The sequence below is a fragment of the Cuculus canorus genome, chromosome 20 (assembly GCF_017976375.1).
Source record: "Cuculus canorus isolate bCucCan1 chromosome 20, bCucCan1.pri, whole genome shotgun sequence".
Taxonomy (NCBI): domain Eukaryota; kingdom Metazoa; phylum Chordata; class Aves; order Cuculiformes; family Cuculidae; genus Cuculus; species Cuculus canorus.
The window spans coordinates 5,771,007-5,797,314 of NC_071420.1; the positions used below are offsets into that span (position 1 = coordinate 5,771,007).

Genomic DNA, 26,308 nt, shown 5'->3' on the forward strand with positions numbered 1-26,308 from the left:
CTGTGTAAGATGCACTTACGCAAATCAACACTGGCATATTTACCGGTAGAGCTCTGGGTCTGTGGTGAGGGAGTTGGAATAGGCTGTTAAAATATTACATTGGGCTGGTGACAGTTTCTCTAACTAATGTCAAATGACTGAATTTGTGTTGTAGCTTCCTGGGAAGCTCAATGAATTGGATCACAACGGAGATCTTGCTTTGGATCTAGCCCTTGCCCAAAGGCTGGAGAGTATTGCAACTACACTGGTCAACTACAAGGCTGACGTAGACAGGGTGGACAAGAGAGGCTGGAGTCTGTTGCATAAAGCCATCCAGAGAGGTGAGTAAGTAGACTATGAAGCCTTGTTAATGTGCAGTTTTTCCCAGTGTGGAATATATATTCTAAAGTATCTTCCTGTGTTGCTTTGTAATTAATACTTCAGTTAGAAAATTTTAGTCAAGGATGAACTTTGTCCCATTTCTATTTTTTTTTAAACTTAAAACCACACAAACTCTTGTTTGGGCTTTGGAAGCTGGCCTGCTGGCTTGTGAAATGAACTTTACCAGATAGCTTCTGGATGCTGTGCAGTTACTGTCTGCTGTATCATAGAGAGATACTGAGAATACTCTGATTTAACAACACAGCGTTTTTCTGACAAGTAGTTGAATCAAGTGTGATGGGCTAGTGGCAAAGGTGAAGTCTTTTTCTAGACCTTGGTTGGATGCCGTGTATGCTTCTTTGTGATTATGGTTAACAGCAGGAGTCCCTGTTACGGGACAGCAGTTACAGAGGAGGGAAAACTGGATGGAAGAAGATGAGGAACAGATGTAGGTGTTTCTATGCCAGTCTGAACATCTTCAAAGCTCCAGTGAATAGTAGCATGGTTATCAGAGAACTCCAAGTTTGAGCACAGCAGGTCGTTATATTGAGCTTATCCAAAAATGGATGCATATGATTTCCCTCAATATCATACAGTGTAGAAGTATTGAACAGACAGTCACTAGCTTCAACTACCTGCTTTTGACTGATATCCTTTTGTTCAAAAACTCCTTGTATGTTTAGCCTCACAATTTGTCCTGTTGTGCTTTAAAGCAGTGGATTTATCCTGATAGAGGAATTAGCAAACTTGGTGTTGCCACAACAAATAAAACCGTGTGTGAACTTGTCACACGTAACCTCTGGGCAACAATGCATTTTCCAAAAGGTTATTATGAAATATTTTAATCCTGATGTTGCAGTGAAGCGTTCTTGAAGTTACCTGTTGCAAAGGCATTCTAAGAGCAGTTGGTTGGAATGTCTGTATGGCATTGAGGGAAATTGTGTGTATCCATTTTCAGAACTTGTATAAGATATGCAGGGTTCCAATCTATCCATAAATAACCTTGTTTTGTTTCACAAAAGGAGATAAATTTGCTGCAAACTTTCTTATTAAAAATGGTGCCCGTGTGAACGCTGCCACGCTAGGAGACCAGGAGACTCCCCTGCACCTTGTGGCATCGTACAGCCCTAAGAAGCACTTGCCGGACGTCATGGCAGAGATGGCACAGATTACGGAGTCCCTCTTGCAGGCGGGAGCCAACCCCAACATGCAGGACAGCAAAGGAAGGTGAATACTGTGTGAAGTGATGTCTGCTACCAGCATAACAGATAACACTGTAGCGAAGAACCTGCGCAGGTCTGTCAGCAAAGCGCAGAAGATACTGGAAACAGGAAGGGGGAAATCATTAATCCAGAGACTGGTGGGTAGCGCTTATAGCAGAGAGCTGTACAGGCTGAGTGGTACTTTGTTGGGACTAACTAATGATAGCGCAGCTGTAGAAAGCTGGAGGAGTTGGTTGTGTTGAAACACCTGGCACACAATTAGTTTGCCTTTATGGAGTCACTGAACAGTAAAGCAAGCGAACCAACATGACAAATGGTATACCTGAAAGGCGCTTCTCTTTGAAACTGTCAGAGAAACAGAAATTATCTGAAAGAGCCAGTGTCTGCAGTGTGTTTAACTGAAGCACAGGGCCTGTAAACTGCTCTACAGCTTAGGTTGGGCTGGCAAACAATGGTGTTAAATGATGTACGAGACTTGGAGTTTATCAGCTGCTCGGTTCTGGTAAATTGAGCTCTTGTGTTTTTTCCTCAAAGGTTAGCTCTTACATGAGTGCGAAGAGTTGCTTACTACTAAATTAATTGGAATCCTGTCCACTAAAAGGCAGATTGCTCTTTCTTTCAAGCTGTGCCTGTGCCTTTCTGAAAGCAGTGACAAAAGTTAACCTAATATATCTCTAGGGGCATGTTGGTGACAAAGCATCTTAAGCATCTCGCTTGTTCCTAATGTACCTGTGCTCTGCTCTGATTGCAGGACACCCTTACATGTGTCAGTTGTGGTCAGGAATGAACCTGTGTTCAGTCAGCTTCTCCAGTGCAAACAGTAAGTGTCACTTCAATGTAAAATATACTGGGGTCATTTTGTGCAGTGAAGAGATTAAAAGTGGCTGAACAACTCTTCTGTGCCTTTTTGCCATATGATAAGAGTAATGATGGGCTTGGGATGCAAAAGTGTAAAAGCTTTGCATGACTTAAGACAGCCAGAACAATGCCAGGAGCCCAGTAAGTTTCTGCCCTCCATCTCAGTCTTTTTCAAAGACGACTGAGTGAAATAAAGTAGCAATAATTTAATTTGTAATGGAGCAAAAAGGAGTTATAAAAATCTTTGTGTCTGAATACATTCTTGAGTACTGTTTAAAGCTAATACAGGTGGTTTTTAAGGGTCATGAAGCAAAATGTTCACTCAGTTTCTTGGTAGTTGAATTTGCAGTTCTTGAACGCAGTTTACTCAAATACAAGATGATTTGCCTCTTGTGTTTTGTGGGAACCTTAATCTATCAGGGCCACGCTTCTAGGAGCAATGAGCCTAAATCTGGTAGTCACTAAAAGGTGTCTTGCTTGTTTCACAATACCCATAAATTCTCTGAGGTAACTGGAGCCACAGTAGGCTGCTTGGCAAGCAGAAGTTGTCAGTGAAGTATTAGATAAACTAGTACAGCTGTTCAGACACTTGAAACTTAGGCTGCATTGGGGACCACTTTTTAAGGTATAAATTGGGGAACATTAACTCTTATTTTTAGACTAGACTTGGAGCTGAAGGATCACGAAGGAAGTACAGCCCTGTGGCTCGCAGTTCAGTATATCACTGTGTCATCGGATCAGTCTGTAAACCCTTTTGAGGATGCTCCTGTTGTAAATGGAACCTCATTTGATGAGAACAGCTTCGCGGCAAGGTTGATCCAACGAGGGAGCAATACAGATGCTCCAGACACAGTAACAGGTAAAACAGAGGTTTGTATTTCTGCATAGGTGGAAGACTTGTAAGTTAATTACTTAGCACTAACTGCACCCTGAGGAGCTCCGTGAGCTTCAGCAGCATTTACTGCATGACAAATGATAGGTGGTAAGGCTGGAACACTGAGAGGTCCCAAGCTGAGTTTGACTTGCAGGAAGTAACAGAAAATCTGAACTCTTTGCCAGGTCCTAACATCCTCTTTACGGTTTCAGAATGCATGATTGCTAAATGGCAGTGCATGTGACAGCCCAGCATTGCAAGAGACTACTAGTGGGTGGGGTTTTCCTTGTTGGCTTGAAATTTTAATGTTGTAAGGTATTAGGGTGGGTGCTAGCGTGCTTATTTGTATCAAAATTTGGTTGGAGTAGCACTCCAGCAGTGTTTCTGTTTTTTCCTTAGGAAACTGCCTGCTTCAGAGGGCAGCTGGTGCAGGAAATGAGGCAGCTTCTCTCTTCCTAGCAACGCATGGAGCAAAAGTCAACCACCAAAACAAATGGGTAAAATTAGAAACTTATAGACTCTTGCCTCAAAGTTTCCTTATTTTTCTTCAGGAATAAGCAGAGATGTTTTTTTGCTAACCATAGCTTAAAGCAAGATGGAACACCTGCTGAGCTTTTTGCATGTTTTCAGTTATTTAGTCATGGTCAGCTAACAACTGCATTCTCATGGCTCTGTTCTGGCAGCATCACCAGTTGTTAACATGCTTTTAACACTTCTCTTGGTGCCTTTTGTAACAAAGTCCTTAATGTAGGCTAACTCATGTAGTTTGAAAGTCCAAAGGAGCTTCAGCTACCAGGACTTAAGCTCTTTACACCTATTCTTGTGGACATAGTAGTTTAAAAACTGCTTCTCTTCTGGGTTTCACATCTCAAGCTATTAACCTGGTACTCTCTTTAATGAAGGGAGAAACACCACTGCACACAGCCTGTAGGCATGGCCTAGCAAGCCTGACAGCCGAACTTCTGCAGCAAGGAGCCAACCCAAACATCCAGACGGCAGAAGCAGCACTTGGGCAGAAGGATACATCTTCTTCAACAGCAGAGAATGTTTATCTGCAAACTCCCCTTCACATGGCTATTGCTTACAACCACCCAGATGTCGTGTCAGTTATCTTGGAACAAAAAGGTGAGGGTTTTCTGCTTCATGCTGTACTGATGCTGTACTGGAATGGTGTCAGGATGGCATCTAAAACGTTCTCACAAACTGCTAATAAAGCATGTCTTCCTTTAAACAATGTTTAAACAGATCAGTTAGTAAGACTGGCTTAACCTAACGTTAAACTGAAATTATCTCCTTGTTAAGACTAGAAAATTAATTTGCCCATAAATCATTCTAAAATCTCCACTGTATATGATGGACACAAACACTTAGCCCTGGGTTGTGTTCTGGCGGTACTATTGAGATCCCTTTTCTCTCCCTCTCAAAGCATTTGATTCAGGTAAATGCTGGAATCAAACATGGATAGAGGCATGTTTCGGTGGTAAGACTTGTGCCTCTCTCAGCACTTCCAGTAAGAGAGTTTGTACAGACTAATGCTGGAATTGTGCTTGAGTTGAGACGTGGATACTGAAATACAGGTGACAGCTTGCTACAAGTTTGGCTTCTTTTGAGTAGCAGGAAGGGAGTTTGACAGCTGAAGCAAGACCTATTTTGTCTTCTCCCACAAATGGGGTTTAGAATGGAGTAGGCGAATGGGGGAGAATATCAGAATATCCTCTGTCCAGGGAGCTGAGAGAGAGAGGTGCTGCCACCATGTTGCAGTACAGCCTTTGCTTTTAATTATCAGAGCTTGGTGTAGACCACTCTGTTTGAAGATGGAGGTAGAAAGGGGGCAGGTTAGGCCTCTTAGCTCAAAAGTTGCATGTTTTTTAGTACAAGTATTAAGATGAGGCAGTAGTGGCGCTACTACCTGAATCCTGAACAGTGTCACTTTTGGGACACTGAACATACGTGGCTCAGATCTCTCAAACTGACTGCTGAAGAAACGGCCAACTTCAAAATGTGACACTGCTACTCCTGGAGCTTTCAGTGTGCAACTGCAGGTCAAGTACAAGAACGTTCTAATTCCTTACACTTTTTTTTTTAGCTAATGCTCTTCACGCTACCAACAACTTGCAAATCATTCCTGACTTTAGTCTAAAGGACTCAAGAGACCAGACTGTGCTGGGATTGGCTCTTTGGACAGGTATGTCCCTTCAGAATGAGATGAGAGCTTACAAAGATCCAGAAGCTATGATGCAGTAAGACTTTTAAGATGAAACTCATCTTGTGCTGCTAGTGAGAAACCGTTGAGAAGAGCTTTAGATGATTCTTCAGCTTCTAAAACTGAGTGTTTACATCTGACTTACTGATAGACTTCCAGGCCTACAGCTTTCCTAGTTCACTAGCAGGTAGCCTGGAGCCTCTTGCCTACAACTGTATTTGCCACTCTGGAATTGTTCTCCTGTGAACTCCCTGTTAGTTTTCGTATCAGATCACCATGTTGTCTGTCCATGGTTAACTCTTCTATATGCTGGTTCATAGTGTAATGCTGAGCTTTACAAAGGGAAGGTGCTACTTTAAGCAGCTGTTGAGGAGAATGGAACTTTAAATACCGATTCTGAAGAACCTAAACAGGGAGTAGCTTATGACAGTACTACCGAAGTTATTACATTTTTGTAATATGTTACATTTGTTGGGCAAAAGCCTGAAGTGTGATGTGAAGGATTAGGCTAGGTATAGTTAAGGAGAATTCTACTGCAAAGCTCTGCTGTACCCCAGACTGTATCTTGTGTTTTTAAGCAAGACCAAAAGGGCTCAGTAATCAATGCTCAATAAGTCTGTAAATGAATATTCAAGATGGGTAGGGTTGCGAGTTGGTTCAGCCTTGTCTGTGTAAATTTTAATAGGCTCTAGCATTGGTTGAGTGCATCTCTTAATGTAATTACTGAAAATTAATAAATAAAGCGTCGAGGTTTTTATCGGCAGCGTGTCTCTCACAGAACTGAAGGTAAAATACTCATGAATTTTAACTCTTCAGGCATGCACACAATAGCAGCTCAGCTGCTTGGCTCTGGGGCATCCATCAACGACACCATGTCAGACGGACAGACTCTGCTGCACATGGCGATACAGAGACAGGACAGTAAGAGTGCGCTCTTCTTGCTGGAACATCAGGCGGATATCAATGTCAGGTAAGATCTTAACTGATTTAACATTGTGTATTTAGGAGTGGGTAGTGATGACTGCCTTTAATACACACAAGAGGAGATGGTTCTTGCCTTTGCCGGTGAAGTACTGTAACACGAGGCCTCATTTCATGTAATAACACACTTTGAACTGTGTCTTACAGAACACAGGATGGAGAGACTGCCTTACAGCTGGCTATCAAAAACCAGCTCCCTCTCGTGGTAGATGCTATTTGTACCAGGGGAGCAGACATGTCTGTGCCAGATGAGAAAGGAAATCCTCCTTTGTGGCTTGCCTTAGAAAGCAATCTGGAAGACATTGCATCGACTCTGGTAGGACTGTCACTTGACTTAATTTGGTCTCGCTTTTGTGCATCTTGCTAACAACAGAGGGGTTATCAGCAAAACAAAACTCAATGCATGAACAGAACAGAGTAGTTCTATACCACTATCTAACCTCTAGAGGTTTTTCTTCACCAGAAGTTCCTTTTTCTTGGGAAATCTTTAAACACCGTAGTCTGCATGGCCAAATATCTGGCAGCCACAGGAATCAAAGTGTAGAATGCGCTATGTGGATTCCTGATCCTGAAAAGAGTAAGGGTTTACTGAAACCATAGATCTGTAGCACACCAGACTTGTATAATGATCAGCTTCCTTAATAAACCCGAACACCTGCATGGATGCTTTAGCATATGTGCTGGTTTTAATTGCATCTCAAAGTTCAATCAAGAGGGCTTTTAAAAGTTTGTATTTACTTTTAAGACTTCAGTTTCAAGCATAGGTGGTTCAGCAGGAAAGGACTTAGGAGATGCGAGTAGAGCTCCTTAAGTCTCCATCATAAGGAAGTTAATTGAAAACTTTGTCTCTCATATCCAGCTATCTTTGCTAGAGAAAACTCTTTACAATCTGTGTTGATGGCTTGAGAAATACATGAAATACATTTTGTAACTACGTGACCAGTTGCAAATATTTGATGAGAATCTTTATGGAGTCAACACTGCAACTACTCAAGTATAGACCTTTTAAATAGTTTGTAAAGTGGACTGGAACAAGTCTTAAGCGCTTAAGTACCACATGGTCTGAGTGAGTTGTTCTGTAGTAGAATACAAACATTAGAAATACAGTTCCTGAAACCCCGATCTCTGTTTAGCTGTGTGTAGGAAAGCAAGGAAATGGGCCAGATCTTCAAAGGCAGCATCTCCTTGCTTGATTCACTTTAGGCACTTGTCATTGCTGAAAGTGAGAACTGTTACCCAAAGTGGCTTAAGACCTGTCTGTTCAGAGCACGTGGGTGGATATCTGAACTGTTAGTAAGCAGTTCCTAATCATTACAGAGTAGAGCGGTAGAGTATTGATCTGGAAGACATTAAGATAGCTTCCTGAAACTCGGTGTCTGTCACAGCAATAGATAAGGCATCTCGCATTCTCCCTCTAAGGGATGTTGTTTCAGAAGCATCAGGCAAGGCCTATATGAAGTAGCAGGAACCTGCTGGTGACATAAGTACCTCACTGCCTCGTTATGTTTCTCCTTCCAGGTTAGGCACGGCTGTGATTCAACCTGCTGGGGGTCAGGACCAAGTGGCTGCTTACAAACCCTTCTTCATCGAGCTATTGATGAAAATAATGAACAAATAGCATGCTTTCTTATTCGCAGGTCAGTCCCTCCTTCTAAAACACGAACCTCTTAATGTGCATGCACGTATTTTCCTGATATAGATAAATCAAATGCTATTTTGAGGCAGTAACAGGTATGTGCTTCATTATTCTTTTGAGGGGTGGATGGCACTTCTGGAAGACTAGTCTTAAAGACACATCCTGTTATTTGTAGTAGCATCATGTTCTTGATGACAAGGGTCAAACTAAAATCAGAAACGTGTGCCTATGTAGAATGTGTCAGCAGTTGCTGGATCAGCTCTTGTAAACTTTCTTCTGACCCTGGTTTGGAACTGATAATTCTTGATTAATTGTAATAAATTGACTTTGTTGTGTTTGGTTTAGTGGTTGTGATGTGAATAGTCCCAGAAAGCCAGGCCCAAATGGAGAAGGAGAGGAGGAAGCTCATGATGGACAGACCCCCCTACACTTGGCAGCCTGCTGGGGACTAGAAGAGATGATCCAGTGCCTTTTGGAGTTTGGTGCCAATGTCAATGCTCAGGTGGGTGGAGACATTGTGCACAGTTTCTTTGGAGTTGGTTCTTTGCCTCTAGTGTAGTGAAAACAAAGTTCCCTCTCAGCGGTGTGTTTTTCTCAGTAGGAAGAACATCTTTCAGTTATGGCTGAGCCAATGCAATGGCAGGCTGCGGTCCTCCTTTCTTTCCTGTCCGTTGGTGTCATATCCAGTGCTCATCTGCCTATATGACAGGTTAAGTGATATTGAAGGAACATAATCAGATGGAATACTTCCTGCAGCGGTAGTTTTCTGGTGTGATGATTGGAATACAGCTCTTCTTGCCCTGCTGTGAATTAAAGGCAGGAGCAAGGCTGTGTTCTGCTGCAGTTAATTGTGAGATCAACTGTAGTATGAAACTCCAGAATACTCTATTCTGTCGGTGTGTTTGGCCAGTGTCTTCTGCTGAGTAAGTGGTGGTGAGGTGACTGAGGCACGCTTCACTTCTGATCACACAGTAATCCTGAAACAGAAGCTTGACAAATAGCAGCAAAAGAAATGAAGGCATAACATTTCTAGGTACTGATGCTATTGAAAATGACATCAAAATGGGTGACAGAACAGAGTCATAAAGCAGCTGCGGCTGTAAATTGCACAGACAAGTGCTTAAACACCTTCTTTGAATTTGCTAGACTTTTAATATACTGTTTGCATAACAGACGTGCCTGATGCTGTTGTATTTTCAGTGAGGGAACTCTGACTTGTTTAGCTTCCAGAAAACTTAGTGCTATTGCCCGAGAGTCAAAGCAGGGAAGTATCTGTAGTGCTGGATCTGTGGGAATGATGCTTCAGGTTTGTGTGCTGTGGTCTGCACTTCGTTGTTTCACATAAAAATCAAATTCTACGGGTTGTTACTACTATCAAGTATTAACATCAAATACCTCAAATTAATGTTAGTTTGAAAGCATTCTCTTGGAATGCTTGGCTGTGGTCTTGAATGCTCATTTCTGCCCCCCCAACGTCTGACTGCATGGGAAATGTTATTCTGAGCTATTTAAATGGGATGGGAATTGGAGAAACAAACACCAATTTTCTTCATTTACACAGTAGATTTGAACTCCCACTGCAACTGTCTGGTGTCCCAGCTGAAGGCAGCTGGATGTGTCACAGATTCAAACTGATAAACTTCCTTACTTTTCAGAGTTAGGGAAGGATTTGTGTACTACTGAATCTTCATCTAACAAACCTCCTGATTTCCTTCTAGGATGCAGAAGGAAGAACTCCAATCCATGTTGCCATTAGCAACCAGCATAATGTTATAATCCAGCTTATGATTTCACATCCAGATATTAAGCTAAACGTACGGGACAGGCAAGGAATGACTCCCTTTGCGTGTGCTATGACATATAAAAACAACAAAGCAGCTGAAGCAATTCTGAAGAGGGAGCCGGGAGCAGCTGAACAGGTAAGCTGGGAGTATTCAAAGCACATTGGTCTTACTGCTCTGGTCCATGGTACGGGTGTACAGCAAGCAAATTCTGCCTGATCTTTGGTGGCTTTACATGCAATGGTGCTTGCCAGATGCCAGTTCTCTGTAGCAGGATTTATGAGGAAACTGTAGATGTGTATGTTCTTTGAGTAAGAATATCAAGGGTTAGTGTTGCATCAAACCTTATGCAGGTTTGTCAGTACTAAACCGAGGAACAGGCATATTTGTACACAAGGAGGAAGTTCTAACTCTTTGTCTTGTGCTGCGCTAGTGAAAAAATGATCTACTACCTAGCTTTCCTAAAGCTGTCCAATATAGAAAACCTGATCTAAAATAACAAATGTTATGCTGCACTGCTGAACTATAAAACCTCCAACTGTATCTTCAGGCTTCTGGTGTGACACTCCAGGCAGCTGTTCAGGAGTTTCTTCCTACCCTATGTAAGTTTAATAATTAAAGTATTTAAGTGCTTAGTGGGCTCTTGTAATGTATCTAAAACTTGATTACAAATACAGCTAGTTCTAAATATGCTTTAACATCAGCTTCAAGACAAAGATGAACAGCAACATGCACTTGGTAGTAAGCCAAAAAAAGTAACGCACTTGGCATCAGTGTGGCAGGATCTTCCTCCAATGTTAATTGCCAGATTGACTCCAGTTTCCTTCACTTAACTCAGTTCATCTTCCCTGCTGCTCAGTACTTACTTTACTACAACAGCTGTTAACTTTTTGTGTGTCATAATACTCTCCAGTGTGTGGTCGAGGGATAACAAGGTTACACAGTAGAAATAAAGTAGTTTGAAGCAGACTAGAGTGAGCAGTTGCAGCTGATAATGTCTCAGTTCAGTTTATTTGATAGTCACATCGATCAAATCAGTCTCTAATGCAAAGCAGTGAAAGGAACAAGACTAATAGTTCACGTCAAGTAGAGGGAGCAAGTATCTCTTGGTAAAAATATGTCCTACTACACGAGAACTTTCTGTCCTACAGCAATAGTGGATTTCATTTCACACGCTCTTTCTGCCACAGGTTGATAATAAAGGTCGGAATTTCCTACATGTAGCGGTTCAGAACTCTGACATTGAGAGCGTGCTGTTCCTGATAAGCGTACAGGCTAACGTCAACTCCCGGGTCCAGGATGCCTCCAAACTAACACCTCTCCACCTGGCTGTACAAGCTGGCTCAGAGATCATTGTGCGTAATCTGGTAGGTACTGGAGAGACATTTTTCCTCTACTTAAAAATGCACCTTCTGCCTTAATACACATTGCCTGTAGGCTGGAGGAGTCAGCTGCAGGTGACACCACTCTCTGAAGCAGAACTCAGACTTGCATAAAGTTCCCTTAGCTTGTACCGTTAGCTGAGATGCATTGATAACCTTCATATGAGCGTTTGACTTGCAGAGATGACTAGGCAGTGTGGCTCACTTCAAAAGAAGAACCTTGCTGTGCACGTCCTGCAGCTTTGAATATGACCGCAAGTTGCAGCAGCTCAGTAATGATAGCATTTTATATCTCTGTACAGTGGAGTCTTGTGTGCTTCATTCACAGAAATAAACTGTGGGCTGATACCCCTGAAAACATCTCTGAACATATTCCTTCTTGCATCCTGACAGCTGCTTGCAGGTGCCCAGGTGAATGAACTGACGAAGCATCGTCAGACTGCTCTTCACTTAGCAGCGCAGCAAGATTTGCCCACGATTTGTTCAGTCCTCCTGGAGAACGGAGTAGACTTTGCCGCTGTAGATGAAAACGGAAATAATGGTAAACTTCTGAAGACTTACAAGTAGATGTAAACACTTCAGAAAGCCTTTTAATAATATCTTCTAGTGGTAGAGAGAGTCCACTGAATGGGCTCGCTCTTCAAAGATGAAAAGGAGAAGGAAAGTCCGAGAGATCAAAGCTGATGAAAGCAGTTTTGGAGAGGGAAGGTGGGGGAAGTAGGAGAGTGCTTAATGTTATGAGGCTGTAATTACTGCTGACATTAACTACTTCAGAGTTTTGAAGCTTCTCTTCTGCTTTTCAGCTCTTCATCTGGCAGTGATGCATGGCCGCCTAAACAATATCCGGGTCCTCCTCACAGAGTGCAATGTAGATGCAGAAGCCTTTAATATTAGGTAATTAACGTAGTCTTAACAGACTAAAAGAACTGCAGTGTATTTTAAAATATGTGCTGGTATGACTGTATAAAAAACCCCAGAGATGTGGTTTATATTGTAGTATTTTCTACACTGATTTTACTGTGAAGCATGCCGAGTGTGCTGTGTCTAAAGGCGTGGAGATTACATATACTGAGAAAAGGGAGTTAAAGTAGGCAGCTGTATATAATGTGCCGAGTTACTTTGGTTCAGCCTTACTGACGCTGTACCTGACTTGAAAACAGAGTTGGATGGGTAACTGTCATAGAACACAGACTTCGATCAGGATGGCAAATTTTCTTCCCCAGAGGCCAGTCACCGATGCATATTTTGGGACAATATGGGAAAGATAATGCAGCAGCCATCTGTGACCTCTTCTTGGAGTGTATGCCGGAGTACCCTCTGGACAAACCGGATGCTGAAGGAAACACAGGTAGGTGAGATTCAACAGCTATTAAACTCAAAAGTTCCTCAAACCATCCTAACGGTGCATCACTTCTGAAGCTGAAATGATTGGTAGTAGATTCAAGTACATATGATGCAAACGTTACATTGAAGTTTAAAAGAACTAAAGATTCTGCTGTGGACTGAGTGCAACACAAGACCTACCACTCTGTTAGCAGGGAAATGTCTTATTTTTTTCAGTGCTCTTGTTGGCTTACATGAAGGGAAACGCCAACTTGTGTCGTGCAATAGTGAGAGCTGGGGCTCGTCTTGGAGTGAACAATAATCAAGGAGTCAATATCTTCAACTATCAAGTTGCTACAAAACAGCTGCTCTTTAGGCTGCTGGGTAAGTACTCCTTGCTACAGTTTGAAAGTGGTTTTAGGTTATGCTCCTGAGATATCTTGGTGAAGGAGAGAACTCTGGACATCTGACTTAGATGATAGTCATTCCAGAGGGGCTGAACTTCCTTATATTCTACTGCTTTAAGTGTGGGGTAGAAATATTAATTTTTCTCATGATCAGCCGAAAAGTTGCCCAATGCAGACCTGTCAGGTTTAAATATTCCTTTTTCTGGAAGGACAGGGATGGAGAGTCCCGGCTGGTGTCATAGTCTAATGTAGCTTAAAACCTTGCTACTGCTTTTACCTCGTGCTCTTTGGTCGGTATGGATAATGTGATGTTGATGGAAGCAGCTGTATGCTGTCTACAAACAAGACTGCAGCTACAGCAATGGTAGTTACAGACTAGATACAACCTCAAACTCAGAAAAGCCCCCTTAATGTTACTGTGGACTCAAAAGGTGTCTGAGCCCATTTTGCCTTTATGTTTTTGCCTCAGATATGCTGACAAAAGAACCTCCCTGGTGTGATGGCTCCAACTGCTACGAATGCACTGCCAAATTTGGAGTCACGACAAGAAAGCATCACTGGTAATGTGACATGTCCTGCTGTGCTTACAAGGAAACGAATTCCTCTCCCAAGTGTAGCTAGGCTTCCTTCTAGAAGTTTAGGAAACCTCCATGTTAAACATAGACATGGAACCAGTAATCCAGTTGAAACATTCCACCCTGTCCTGGTGGCTAGATCAGTAACTTGAAGTCTGGCTAAAATGGTATCTTAAGCAGTTTGTGCACTTACTATTCTGATCTGTTGGAAATGAGAAATCATGAAGTCCCAGTCATGAAACAGATTTAGACGCCCACTTTCAGCGGTGAGGCTGACTTGCTATGAAACAGGCGACAGATTTGGGCAGCCACCACCGGGTGCTGTTTGTAGTGTGAAAATGACTGAAGATGCTGACGTGAACTGCCTTTTCTTAACTGCTCTGAACTTCTACAAAATATGCTGGGTTGGGGGATGTTAAGCTAAGATTTTTCTTAGTACGGGTAAGTGTTCCAGAGAACTGGCACCTGTATCAGTTGAAGTAGAACTGGGTGACTGTCTGGTGTAGGAGCGGTGTGTGTTTTTTGGCATTAGTATTTAAGTATCACACAAAGATACCAAGAGGTATGCCAGGAACATAGCATTTCAGTTGCCATTGTGCCTTGTTAGTGATGAAGAATATCAAACAGTAAAATCCAGGTGTTGGCTGTGAGTGAAATCACTTTTTCTTCCTCCCTTCTTCTGTCAACAGCCGACACTGTGGACGCCTGCTCTGCCATAAGTGCTCAACAAAGGAGATTCCTATCATAAAATTCGATCTGAACAAGCCAGTTCGAGTCTGCAACATCTGCTTTGATGTCCTGACTCTGGGAGGAGTCTCCTAGTTTGCTGTGCAAGTAAAGGGATTCCAGTCAGTGCTCCTGACAGCAGCTCTGCTTACAAGCCCTCTGGATAGGGAAGAGGAGGCCTATATGTGTCTTCTGCAATAGACTGAACTAATTAAGGACCCTGTTAAGATATATTCTGGTATACATGACTTTGTATGACTGTAAATGTATTGGGCTGTGATAGACTTCACTAGGAATTCGAGTGGATCATGGAAACCAAGTGACAAAAGAATTCAGACCCTCTTCTAGTTGCAGTGGGGTATGGAAGCTAGAATTGTTAGGCTGATGTTTGAGTCGATGTGAAACAGGATGGTCCTTGACATGGTACTTTGCACTGAGCAACTCTGTTAAGTCCTGTGGCTTTCAGGCTGCTTAGTAGAGATGGCGTTAAGTTTCAGGGTATCTTTCTTTGCTTTGTCTTAAAGATAAACGTTCCCTTTCTTTAGAGAAGACTTCTTGTGAAGCTAGGCTGAGCTGTGGCAACCACTGTTCACTTCAAGAAACTCTTCAGAGCTGGGGGCAGTTCTAAGCATAGCGCAAGAATTGTGGCCTTACAACAGAAAGCTTTACAACATCTGATGCAAAGCAGTCAGAATTGCAGATCCGCATCCTGATACCTCCTCAGTAAGTGTCTTGTTAGCTTTAGCATGTTCAAGAGAAGTGCAACATGGTTTTAGCCAGTAATTACTCTTGCTCATTCCTGCTAGAGCTGTCAAAGTCTCTGTTGCACTTTCATTTTTACGTTGCTAGTCCTTCTGATTCATGGAACTTGTGTAAATGACCCTAAGTGTGCTGGAAGGCTGAAGCGTACACGAAATGGAAAAACACTAGAACTGATTAAGGAGTCTAACTCACAATACAGCAATAACTGCTGAAGTGCATTATCAATCCCATGAGGGAGAGTAGCACTTTCCTTTGGTTAAAGACCCTGGTTAACTGCTGCAGGACAGCCGGGAACCCTGCAAGCGCAGAACGGGCTGCACCTCCAGACACGCACTGGGTCCAGTGTCAGCAGGGTTGCTGGTGAGTGGGAGCGTGTTTGGAGGCTTCCTAGTATTGCTGAGACTGGCTTTGAAGGAAGGATTCTGAGCTGGCAGTGTAGTGCCAGGCATTTGGATTTGATCCATAATGTTTTAATGTAGGCTGGCTGTGCTCTCTTAAACATGCTGAATCTGTACAAAATCCAACACCACGTTGTCCAGGTAAACAGGAAAACACTTTGCTGGTAGACAGGGCTCTGGTTTGGTGAGCAGAGGCTTCGGTCAGAAAAAAATGTGTACCGAGGCAAAACTACATGCCACGTTAATGCTGTTTTCATCCCAAGAGCTAAACTTAGTTTAGACTCAGCTTTGCATTCCTCATCTCTACTCTATGAACTGGCGAGTGTTTATTTAATGACTGTTATCTCCAGCGCACACCTTGGACGAGAGGCGACACATTGCCCTGTCTGGGATGGTGACTTGTCAGTCTTGCAGTAAGTTGAGAGGACAAACCCTGCTGCTATTGTGGGGGACCTGCCTGAGGTTTTTCTCAATCTTGTACAAGAAAAGGATGGGAGAGGGTATAATTGCTGATGTTTGCACGATGGATTTCACATCAAGTCTCACTTGATCTGCACCTTGATCTTCCAATACGCATCTGTTATAACTGGAATCTCGTTCACCCTTGTAACACTAGAGAATAATGGATGGTAACTCAAATTTGCCTCGCTGTTTAATGCCTGCTGCTGTCGTGTCCCAACAGAGTGCCCTGGGTGACACAACTGGTCACTAACACAGTTGCTAACACAAATGGTGCATCTCTGGCATAATATTTTAGGTGAATGAGGTGGAAATAATGGTGTCTAAAGCATTAACTGCAAACTACAGTTTGTTTTTTTGAGTGAAATAGATGATGGAAGCCACTGTCCTAGTGCCCTGCTTTCTGATGTTTCAGAGCATCACTGGTTGTGAGTCACTAGCAGTGAAAGATAATGATGGAGAGAGAATGCATTTGGTGAAAGAAGCCTTGACTCTAGAGTATCCCATGATAACGTGTTGGCTTCCTTCTTGGTCTGGAGCTCCAGTGCTGTGGAGTGGTGAGTATGTGCCCAGAGTACCGAGAGGTGGTGGAACTAGAGTGTTCTTCCAAGGCCACAGCTTATGGACTTGGCCTGAACTGGGAAGCTGCACAGCAGGTAATGGTTAAAGCATTTCAACATTGCTTTTCAGGGACTTCCCCAATGCAAGGGGCCGGGGAACAGGGGCGTAGTTCTAATGGCTCAGGCTTTTTAAATGATGACAAATTGGGGTCTTGTGGAAATGCGGTTTAGCTGAACGGCAAGTGTAAGGCTGGCTGGTTGTTCTCTTTAGAAGTGGAATACAAATTCTAACTGCCTGAAGCTTTGGGAAATGGTATGTGATGCTCCTACTTTGCTGTTTGCAGCCAGCACTGTACCAGCTTTCTCACTGAAGTCTGAAAGGAAAGTTAAGATGATTGATAAACCGATGCGTGTCCTGAAACGTTCATTAGATTTACAGCAACTAAGTTCAACAGATTTGATCATTTTAAAGTGCCTTTGAGATAGTTTCCTTCCAGCCAACTCTAAACAGCTTTCTGCCAGAGTTCAAAGGGAAAAGCTCACAACTCAAACCAAAACCCACGCTAGTTCTCTTCTTGTTCCTCCACTGAAAAGCCTGACCCCACCAAACCACTGCTGGGGCTCTGTCCTTTGTGCATTCTGCCTGGTGTTGGTCTGCACTCTCGGATGCTCAAGATTTCGGGGGAGCAATGACCCCCTGTGGGGTACAAATGTGAATGGAGACTCTTGGTAAAACATAGTAGTGGTCAATGCATTTCTAACTCCACATACGTCTGCTCTTCCTTTTGTAACGTTCTCCCAAAAAACCCACCCTTCACCCCTGCCGGCTTTAAGTGGTGTCTGATGACTTGAGGCACAAGCCTGTTTGATGCTTGGAAAACGGGTGAGTGGAAAACAAACTCCTGTCCCTGGGAAGTGACACTGTCAAACCAGGCTGCAGGCGCCTCAGCAGGGCTGCATGGGAAGTCGTGGTAGTTCATGCTGTAGCTGTTTGTTCCGAGACTGGATTCCTTTTTGTTGCAGTCATCCAGCGCTCTTAGACAAGCACAAAGTGCAGGCTGGCTTCAGGTTTAGTTTGTATGGCTTAAAAAGCTGTAGTCAGCATTCCACACCACAAAGCGCAGGGCCAGAATGGTGGTGGTAAATATACTAATGGAGCAGAGCAAGCTGCTGGCTAAAAGCTGACAGATGCCTTAATGATTTCTGTGCTGGAGATCACAGCTTGTACAGCTTCTCCCCTTGTGCTTATAAATTAACACATAATGATACAGGAGGCCAAGGCCGGGTGGTTTTGTAAATCCAGTGCTCAGAGGCAAGTCCTGTTGTTCCTGTAACCAGCATAGTTGGGTACTGCAGCAAACTCATCTCTAGAAAATCCAAGCTTGTATGAGTGATGAGAAGTAACTGAGTCTTCTAATGCCCTCTGTGAAATAGAAAAGGAAGTCTTAGAACAATGGCATTTTATCTGCAATGTTCGTCCGGAGTCATTGTAAAAATGTATTTTTCCAATATACATTACTCTGTGTAATGATTCGACTTGTAATAAAATGTGTAACTCGATCGTGCAGTGTGAGGTGATGTGGTGTTAAGGAGGTATCTTCTGATGCAGAGACGGGTGCTCCTCTGCAAGCTGTCCTTTACAGGGATACAACATTGACAGGCCCTGACGCTGTAATTCTTGATTCTGAAATGATTGTGGGTGTTTTAACGTTGTGGAGCTGCCGCAGCTGTTCTGGCTGGAAAGGCCTGGCATTCTGGTTACCCCGTGCGGTCTAATGGTGAGGCGAACCCCTAATCATTCTTATGAACCAGCCCTGCCTTCCTCCGGGCCAGAGCTGCTGCAGGAGTAAATCCGTTCTCGGCCCATGTACGTTTACGCGGAAGAGCTGAGCTGACTCAAAGGAGCACAGTATTAGCGCAGCGCATTGTGTGCTGGGGGGAGCTCGGCCTCCTGGCAGAGCACACACCCCTGCAGCTTCGCCACAGGAGAAGGAAAGACTTAGCGCAATAGCAACGCTGACCAAAGCATGTTGGTGAGATTGTGATGTCTTTATTAATAAACTTAGGAAGTAGAGAGGAATGGGGAGCTTCCCTAGAGCACCCCGACCCCTGGCTGTGACCATCCCTGTTCTCTTCCCATTTTCTACTGTGGGACATTCCATCTGAGCTTTGGAATTGCAGTGGAAACAGGATAATCGTGGCAAGTGCTGTGATTTGTCCCACTGTCACTGCAATGAAGGGATTGCTCTTGCTTGGAGCAATGCTGCCAGGCCTTCTCAATCTCATTAGTTATTAATTAATTACTTAGATTTGTGAGACTTCCTTTAGAGGTGGGAGTAGCCCAGAACTAATGAGTTTATAAATGCCCTGCAGCTATTTATAAACAGGTGGCAGCTGCTTTAAGGAAAAGACCCAGACACAGCTCGGTGTGGATCGGTGCCGCTGCTGGCCCCTGTGCAAGCTGATTGTCTCTCTTGGGGCTGCAGCTACGCCAGAAACCGATTCCAACAGCAGCCTTGGCAGCAACTATGTCCCTCAGCCAGGGTTTGTGGCACTGAGACCCTGCGCAGGAGCTCCTGGTCCTTTTCAGCCCCACATAGAAAGGGCAAGAACTTGCTCTGCTTGGGGCCACTTGCACGGCTGAGTCTTCCAGCTGTGATAAAACACAGATGTTAAGGGCACGCTGGGCTTTGTGAGGATCCATCCAGCCTCGAGTTAGAGCCCGGCAGACGCGAACCCAATGGGAGGACGGCAAACCAGGATGGAAAGAGGAGGCAGATTACAGCGAGATGGCCACATTGCCACATAGCTCTTGTTATCGCCTGTCTAAAACTACCACTTCCTGATCTGAGGAGTTTGAAAGCAGTAAATCAGAGGCCCAGGACTGTGAGGTTAATATAAAACAGGGATCCTCAGAGGTGGCTTCCAGGATCGTCTTTGCACGGTATCTCATGCAAACACTACATGAGGAAATGGCTGCGACCTTTGACTTCTGTGCTGCAAGGATTTGTTAAGCGAAGCTTGCATGTAACTGAACTGCACAGGTTCCTAGATAATCTGTAGGAGAAATCTAGGCTTCTCCCTGATACCTTTAGACTCTCGGGAGTGACTCAGGTGACTGGGAAGGAGCATTAGCGCTACGATGCAGCAGGCAGGGTTTGAGCAGCTGGTGGACTGCACAGAAAGTGCGTCCAGTGCTTGTGCTGCCTGAAACCACAACACATCACACTCGCTGCCATGTGCACAGGCACTTGATTTCCTGACTGCACAAAAAATGAAGTTTTAACTATAATTCATGTTGTGCATCTCTGTTACCAGATGTAAAAATACCACAGGAATAAAGTACTAAGAAAGTAAAAAACCCCACTACTGATGTTTTAGCTGCTAACTTGGCTGAAGTATTTCCTCCTTCTCTCATCTCCATCTCCAGTGTGACAAATAACACAAGATTGTCACGGCTCCCTTTGCCTAGTGGGAAGGGAGCAGAGTCAGAGCTGCTCACCCCAAGTGCCACGTTTCCCTGGGGGGCTCTGCGCCCCTCTTGGATCCAGCCATTGGACTCACGCCTTCAGGACACACTGCTGGGCCAGCGGAGGGCAGCCCTCGTATTCCCGCAGGAGCGGGTTGTCCAGGTCGCCTCTGTCGCTGTGCTGGCCGCCGGCTGGCTGCCCCCACGGGGGCCCCGTGGTCCTCACGCACGCACAGCGACTCCCCTTCGACCCAGGCTGGAACAGCTTCCGGGGGACCCCAGTCCAGTCTCTGTTCACTCCCCCGCTGCGGATGGAAAATGGAAATAAATTACAATCCAAAATGCTTCCAGCGAGCAGGGAATTGCTAGGAAAAAGCCAGGAGCATCTGGGAGAGTTCTAGGTGCCAGCGCACTCGCTGCCACAGCCTTTGTTCCCCACAGCTTTCTGACAGCACTTCATGAGCTCCGCTTCAGAAACCTGTGCCCACAACTGGCTTTCATCAGTGCTGCAATGGCTCTTACCCTTCTGGGAGCAACCAACTTCTGCTTCCCGCATTTCTATTCCTGGAAAAGCAATCGGAGCTGTACGTAGCACAGCGTGTTTGATGGGAAAACGCCTTTTCTGGGGGCAGCGGATTGCTCACGGATCACCGCGTTCTGTTCTGGGATTGAATGTGGGGCTTTTGAGAACTAGGGCAAAAGAAAAGCGTCAAGTACTTCTGCAATGACTCCGTAGCGGCTCTTGATGGGCCAAATGCTCTGCTCCCAAGGGTCCTGTGATGGCAGGAAGGCAGCACTCACCTCTCTCTGGAGCACCAGAACCGGCTGCCCGTAGCAGAGCTCCATTCGGAGTTGCAGGGTGGAAACTGCTGCTTCCTCTGCTCGCTTTCTGCTTTGAGCATGAGAGCTTCCTCAATTGCAGCCTCTGCCTGCCTTAAGGCTTCTGTCGGTGCCCCATTTTCATCGTAGAATCTGCCCACCAGCTTCCCTGGGGGAGAAGATCAATTAAGACCACAATGTTTCCAGGCAAGGAAAATGAATATTCCGTTGGTTTGTTTTGTTTTTGTTTTTTTTTAATTTATTGTTTAAGGACAAAAATGGAGGATCTTGGCACGGCCCAATTTTAAAACTGACCTGAGCTTACATCCCCTTCGTGCTTGGGTCACACAGCAATTTATCCATGTTAACGAATGCACGCAGGACAAACTTAGGCTCATTACAGAACACAAAGTCAATGCCACTCCCAGCTGCAGAACACAGAAGCCTTTCCCACCCATGCACCTCGTTCCCCAGAACGGTCTCCCTGTGCTGCTGCACCTACAGTCCTCCAAGTCCTGCTGACTCCAGTGCTGGCTCCGTGCAGGGCAGGGAGCTGTAGACGACAGGTATCACAGAATGGTTTGGGTTGGAAGGGACCTCAAAGCCCATCCAGTTCCACCCCTGCCATGGGCAGGGACACCTCCCACTGGATCAGGTTGCTCCAAGTCCCATCCAACCTGGCCTGGAACACCTCCAGGGATGGAGCAGCCACCACTGCTCTGGACAACCTGGGCCAGGGCCTCCCCACCCTCAAAACAAAACATTTCTCCCCAAGATCTCATCTCAATCTCCCCTCTTTCAGCTCATAAGCCTTTCCCCCTCATTCTGTCCCTGCCCTCCCTGATCCAGAGCCCCTTCCCAGCTTTCCTGGAGCCTCTTTCAGCACTGGAAGCTGCTCTAAGGTCTCCCTGCAGCCTTCTCTTCTCCAGGCTGAACAACCCCAGCTCTCTCAGCCTGTCCTCATACAGAAGGTGCTCCAGCCTTCAGATCATCTCTGTGTCCTCCTCTGGACTCGCTCCAACAGCTCCATGTCCTTCCTGTGCTGAAGACTCCAGGAAAAACATTAAGCTTTGCCGTAGAGGAAAGCAGACCTCCAACTGGGCAGTTCTGGCCAGTCATTCACAGGTTTTGGTCCCACAGCTACCTCGAAGACTCTCACCACTTTGGAGAGGGAACCTGGACCTCCATCATGGTGCTGCAGGCCCACCCTTGCCCTCTCGCTCTCGTCTCCCCTGTGTGTGCCCACCCCGGCCGCAGCACCTACCCACGGCGTTGTAGTTGTTGCTGTAGAAGGAGAGCCAGCTCTGGACGGCCAGCAGCTCGCCAGGCGACAGCCCCGAGACGTCGTCCACCAGCCCTGTCGGGGTGAAGTCGCCGGTGGCAAAGGCCCTGGTGGCATCTCTGCCTGTGGGCAGAGGCAGGTGGTGACCCCTGCCAGCCCCACACTCCCCACGCCATTGACAGGGCCCCTCAGAGCCCCCTCCCCACGGACAGAGCCCTCTCAAAGCCCTCTCCCTGCTGTCAGGGACCCCTCCCCACGGATAGAGCCCTCTCAGAGCCCCCTCCCCTCTCTCAGAGCACACTCCTCGCTGTCAGGGCTCCCTCAGAGTCCTCTCTCCCTGCTGTCAGGGCCCTCCCAAAGCCCCCTCCCCACTGTCAGGACCCCCTCCCCACTGTCAGGACCCTCTCAGAGTCCTCTCCTGCTGTCGGGGACCCGCAGAGCCCTCTCCCCATTGTCGGGACTTCCTTAGAGCCCCCTCCGTGCTGTCAAAACCCCTTCCTCATGGTCAGAGACCCCTCCCCGCTCTCAGGTCCCCCTCAGAGCCTCCTCCTTGCTTTCAGACCCCCCTCCAAAGGCTCCTCCCCGCCCTCAGAGCCCCCTCCCCGCTACCCGCGAGGCCGCTGTAGGCCCCGCCGGGCCCGTAGTGCTTGCGACCGCGTTCCACATCGAAGACGCGTCCCAGCAGGGCGAGGTAGAGCCCGGGCTGCCCGGCCTCGCCCCGGTACCGGCCCAACTGGGCGGCGCGGAGCAGGCGGTCGCGGGGCTCGAACCCGCGGCCCAGCAGCCACGCGGCCACCAGGCCCAGGCCCAGCGCCGCCGCCGCGCCGCGCCACATCACGACGCTTTCCTCGCCGCACGGCAGCGTGGCGTCGGCTGACGGCAGTGTGGCCAGCGCGGGGGGACGGGAGCCACGCTTTACGGCGAGCGTCGCACCGCTGCCATCGCGGGGAAGGCTTTGCGGCAGAGGGTGTTGCTTGGCGGCAGTGTGGCGCGCAAGAGGGATGTGCGTGGGTTTGGCTGCCGCTTTACGGCGAGTGTCGCAACGTCGTCCTTGCAAGGAAGGGCTTGTGGGCCCAAATTTGCGGCAGCGGATGTCGCTTGGCGGCAGTGTGGCGTGCGGCGGGTGCTGACAAGAGCCGCGGCCCGGGGAGCTGCTGAGTAAGGCAGGCGGAGCGGGAGGGAGCGGCGGCTCTGCCGGCGCCTCCGCAGCGCTCATGGGGACGGCGGCGAGCCGCAGCAGCGAGGAGGAGGAAGAGGAAGGCGCCGAGGAAGGCATGGAGGCGGCGGGCGCCGCGCCCCAGCCCGGCCCCGCCAGCCCGGCGCCGCCGCTGCCCCCGGCCGAGGCGCTGCTGGAGCAGGCCCGGCTGCGGGAGGCTGCGGGGCGGCTGCGGGAGGCGGCGCTGCCCGAGCCGCTGGTGTCGCGGCACCACAGCGCGCTGGTGCGCTGGCTGGAGGAGCGGCTGAGCCGCGGCGAGGAGGCCGTCAGCCTCGAGCAGTTCTGCGAGGTGCTCGAGAGCGTCTCCCGCCTGGCGGCCGGGGCCCGCGGGGAGAGCGAGGAGGTGAGAGGCGGCGCGGGCGCTGCCCGGGACGGGCCCGGGGGGAGCGGGATGGGGGCGGGGAGCGGGACCCCCGCGTCTCCCCCGGCCTCGGCGGGAACCGGCTGCAAGGACCCCGGTCGCCCGTTCCCAGTACGGGCCGCAGGGACCCTCACTCGCGCCTTCCTGGTACCAGCCGCGGTGACACCGGTCACCCCTTCCCGGCACTGACCACAGGGAGTCCCCCCAGTCGCCCCTTCCTGGCACCCAGCGTGCAAGGACCCCCAGGTGCCCCTTCACACCACCGACCTCTGGGACCCCCAGTCTCCGCAGTGCACAGGGCTTGGAGACCCTGGGTCACCTCTTCATGGCACCGACCACTAGGACCCCCAGTCTCCCCGGTACGCAGGGCGACCCCAGGTCGCCCCTTTGTGTCACCGACCACTAGGAGCCCGGTCATCTGTTTCCAGTACCAGCCACAGGGACCCTGGTCGCCCCTTTCCTGTACCGACCTTGAGGACCCCCAGTCACCCCTTCCTTGTGCTGACTGCTCTGATGCCGGTCACCTCTTGCTGGGACTGACCGCAGGGACCCTGATCTCCTGACACCGACTGCAGGGCCCTGGGTCACCCCTTTCCTGGCACCAACCACGGGGAACCCTGGTCACACCATCCTGGTGCCAACTGTGATGACACTGGTCATCTCTACCCAGGACTGACTGTGGAGACCCCCCAGCTGCCCCTTCGTGGCACAGACCATGGGGGCCCCTGGTCGCCTGTTCCCAGTACTAGCCAGAGGGACTTTGGTTGCCCCTTCCCAGTACCGACCATGGGGACCCAAGTCACCCCTTCCTGGTACTCACTGCTGTGACACTGGTTGCTCCTTCCCTGACACCGACCACAGGGAGCCCTGGTCACCCCTTCCTCGCATTGACCACGCAGACCCCTGTTGCTCCTTCTCGGTAGCCAGGGCATGGCTAGACCCAGGGGCTCTGCAGCGAAGTAATAAAAGCAGCTGCCACTGCTGTCAGGCAGTCAGCTTATCATTATCGCCTTTTTAACTTATCTCTCTTTTCAGTCATCGAGCTGAGCAGCCACTTGTGAATAAAGTGGTTCTTTTCAGCAATATTTGTCCCGGTGCTGCTGTTAGCGCCGTTGATGGTAGCACAGGTAGGAAACACTGTACTAGATTCCTCTGAGATACTTCTTAATGGTGTCAGCAGGTCTGAGTTACTGGACTTAATTTTGTTGTTTGCTTTTCAAGATCAGCAGCAAAGTTGTCAAATACCCCTCTGGCACCCCAACAGTAAAATTGCAAAGTATGGCTTTGGGAGGACTTATAGGGAAGCAGTGTAACAGAGTTCCCCCTGCAGAGACAGAAGGTCTGCGGCGGAGGTTTTAGTGGTGGAAGAGAGTAGAGTTTCCTTTCTGCTGTGGGAGGGGACACGAGGTACATTTAATCTTGACCTTTACTCTCTAGCCAGCCTTTAAAATGCAGTGGAACACCCCGTTGGGAGTTTCACACCCCGTTGTGTCTGAATTTCTTACTGCATGCGATTCCTGAGTCTCACTAGTACCTTCCTTCCCTCTTTCATTATTCCCAAGCCGTAGATTAACTTGGTAAACTGTTAAATCACACAGATACACCTCAAAGTCAGTGCTGATGTATTAACAAGGCTACTGGAAACTGGGAAGAGAGTAATTTTGTTGTACAAGATTATACCAGGCTGTTTTAAGTAGCTTGCTAAAACTCTGCTTCCGTTCCCCATTCCTCTATGAGAGCCCATGAAGAACACTTGTCCATGTGTAAGGACAGTAAGAGTGGAGTCGGTACATCAGGGTTCCTTCTGTCAGAGCAGATAGCCGAGTGCTGTGGGCTGCAGGAATCTGGTGAGGATTATCTGTGTTGCACTGTGCGTCCTCCTTTACACGATGAGTAGAGTTTGGCTTTTTTTGATTGTTTTTTTTTTTCCCCTGCTGTTGAGAGCAGGGAAGAACCTTGTCAAAGGTTTGTCATGGTGGGAGGTGCAGTCACACCTACTCGGTCCTGCAGAGCTGGGATGTCAGGAGTTGTGTGGAAACCTTGATGCCGTTGTTTCTGTCACTGGCATTAGCCCGTGGGCCGTGGTATTTTAGATTTCTAGGATGTGTTCTACACTGATGAGCGGATTGTTTGTGGGTGGCAGGTCAATAGGTTTCACTTTTTAACGTTGACAGAATCCTGTCTGACACAGACTAAGTTTTAATCCGCCCATTAAGCTTTTCTGCTCTCGGTGCAGGGCTTGTGAACCACATCCTTTGAGTGCTTTACAGGCAAACTGAACCTTTGTCTAAACAGAAAATCTGTTTTCTAGATAAGCTGAATTTCTGAATCCTTTTTATCCATTAGTGCTTTAGCAGCTGCAGTGTACTCAGCTGGAACCGTGAATGGTTCAGCTCTCCTGAGAGCGAAGGATGAAACACACAGTTTTCGCAAGTCACACTTCAGATATTCTGCCATTGCCCAAGTCCCAGGCTGTCTGTGAGACGAGGGGGGGATTTTCCGATGTGCCGTGTTTCCTAGTGATCCCCTTAGTCATCATTTTCCAGGAAACATATTTCCCTTGTGTTTCTGCATGTTTGGCATTGAACTGGGTGGAGAGTGTGTGGACTCGGTGCGTTTATTAAGGAGCAGAATGTGGCCGGGCTGCGATAAA

General features: G+C 47.3%; 3 protein-coding genes across 6 annotated transcripts in view; 2 read left to right on the forward strand and 1 right to left on the reverse strand.

Moving 5' to 3' along the window:
* ANKFY1 (ankyrin repeat and FYVE domain containing 1) overlaps positions 1 to 17,182 on the forward strand; it is a 28,308-nt gene extending 11,126 nt beyond the window's left edge. For both annotated transcript variants that reach the window (XM_054084886.1, XM_054084887.1), the window contains 19 exons: positions 155 to 320; positions 1,383 to 1,587; positions 2,335 to 2,403; positions 3,101 to 3,300; positions 3,715 to 3,812; positions 4,218 to 4,440; positions 5,402 to 5,500; positions 6,335 to 6,488; positions 6,647 to 6,815; positions 8,018 to 8,136; positions 8,481 to 8,637; positions 9,854 to 10,054; positions 11,107 to 11,283; positions 11,692 to 11,839; positions 12,102 to 12,192; positions 12,522 to 12,646; positions 12,859 to 13,005; positions 13,498 to 13,588; positions 14,293 to 17,182. In XM_054084886.1, coding sequence (XP_053940861.1) covers positions 155 to 320; positions 1,383 to 1,587; positions 2,335 to 2,403; positions 3,101 to 3,300; positions 3,715 to 3,812; positions 4,218 to 4,440; positions 5,402 to 5,500; positions 6,335 to 6,488; positions 6,647 to 6,815; positions 8,018 to 8,136; positions 8,481 to 8,637; positions 9,854 to 10,054; positions 11,107 to 11,283; positions 11,692 to 11,839; positions 12,102 to 12,192; positions 12,522 to 12,646; positions 12,859 to 13,005; positions 13,498 to 13,588; positions 14,293 to 14,425 — 2,772 coding nt within the window. In that variant the 3' untranslated portion in view covers positions 14,426 to 17,182. The remainder of the gene's footprint in view (positions 1 to 154; positions 321 to 1,382; positions 1,588 to 2,334; positions 2,404 to 3,100; positions 3,301 to 3,714; positions 3,813 to 4,217; positions 4,441 to 5,401; positions 5,501 to 6,334; positions 6,489 to 6,646; positions 6,816 to 8,017; positions 8,137 to 8,480; positions 8,638 to 9,853; positions 10,055 to 11,106; positions 11,284 to 11,691; positions 11,840 to 12,101; positions 12,193 to 12,521; positions 12,647 to 12,858; positions 13,006 to 13,497; positions 13,589 to 14,292) is intronic.
* Positions 17,183 to 19,128: 1,946 nt separating this feature from the next.
* Positions 19,129 to 22,969, reverse strand: LOC104058690 (neuferricin). The gene is made up of 4 exons (XM_054084888.1): positions 22,688 to 22,969; positions 22,061 to 22,201; positions 20,779 to 20,965; positions 19,129 to 20,282 (listed from the first exon to the last, which is right to left on the reverse strand). Exons 1-4 carry the CDS (start codon positions 22,911 to 22,913, stop codon positions 20,069 to 20,071), a joined length of 768 nt encoding a protein of 255 aa, XP_053940863.1. The 5' UTR covers positions 22,914 to 22,969; the 3' UTR covers positions 19,129 to 20,068.
* Positions 22,970 to 23,268: 299 nt separating this feature from the next.
* ZZEF1 (zinc finger ZZ-type and EF-hand domain containing 1) overlaps positions 23,269 to 26,308 on the forward strand; it is a 52,551-nt gene continuing 49,511 nt past the window's right edge. For all 3 annotated transcript variants that reach the window (XM_054085055.1, XM_054085056.1, XM_054085057.1), the window contains exon 1: positions 23,269 to 23,637. In XM_054085055.1, coding sequence (XP_053941030.1) covers positions 23,293 to 23,637 — 345 coding nt within the window. In that variant the 5' untranslated portion in view covers positions 23,269 to 23,292. The remainder of the gene's footprint in view (positions 23,638 to 26,308) is intronic.

What these genes read in the sequence shown, in the direction of transcription:
- LOC104058690 (XM_054084888.1), bottom strand. Translation starts at nt 22,913, where the DNA reads ATGTGGCGCGGCGCGGCGGCGGCGCTGGGCCTGGGCCTGGTGGCCGCG. An exon ending in GGCCTACAGCGGCCTCGCGG is followed by an intron (nt 22,202 to 22,687) that starts GTAGCGGGGAGG and finishes CTCTGCCCACAG; the next exon opens with GCAGAGATGCCACCAGGGCC. An exon ending in CAACAACTACAACGCCGTGG is followed by an intron (nt 20,966 to 22,060) that starts GTAGGTGCTGCG and finishes CTTCTCCCCCAG; the next exon opens with GGAAGCTGGTGGGCAGATTC.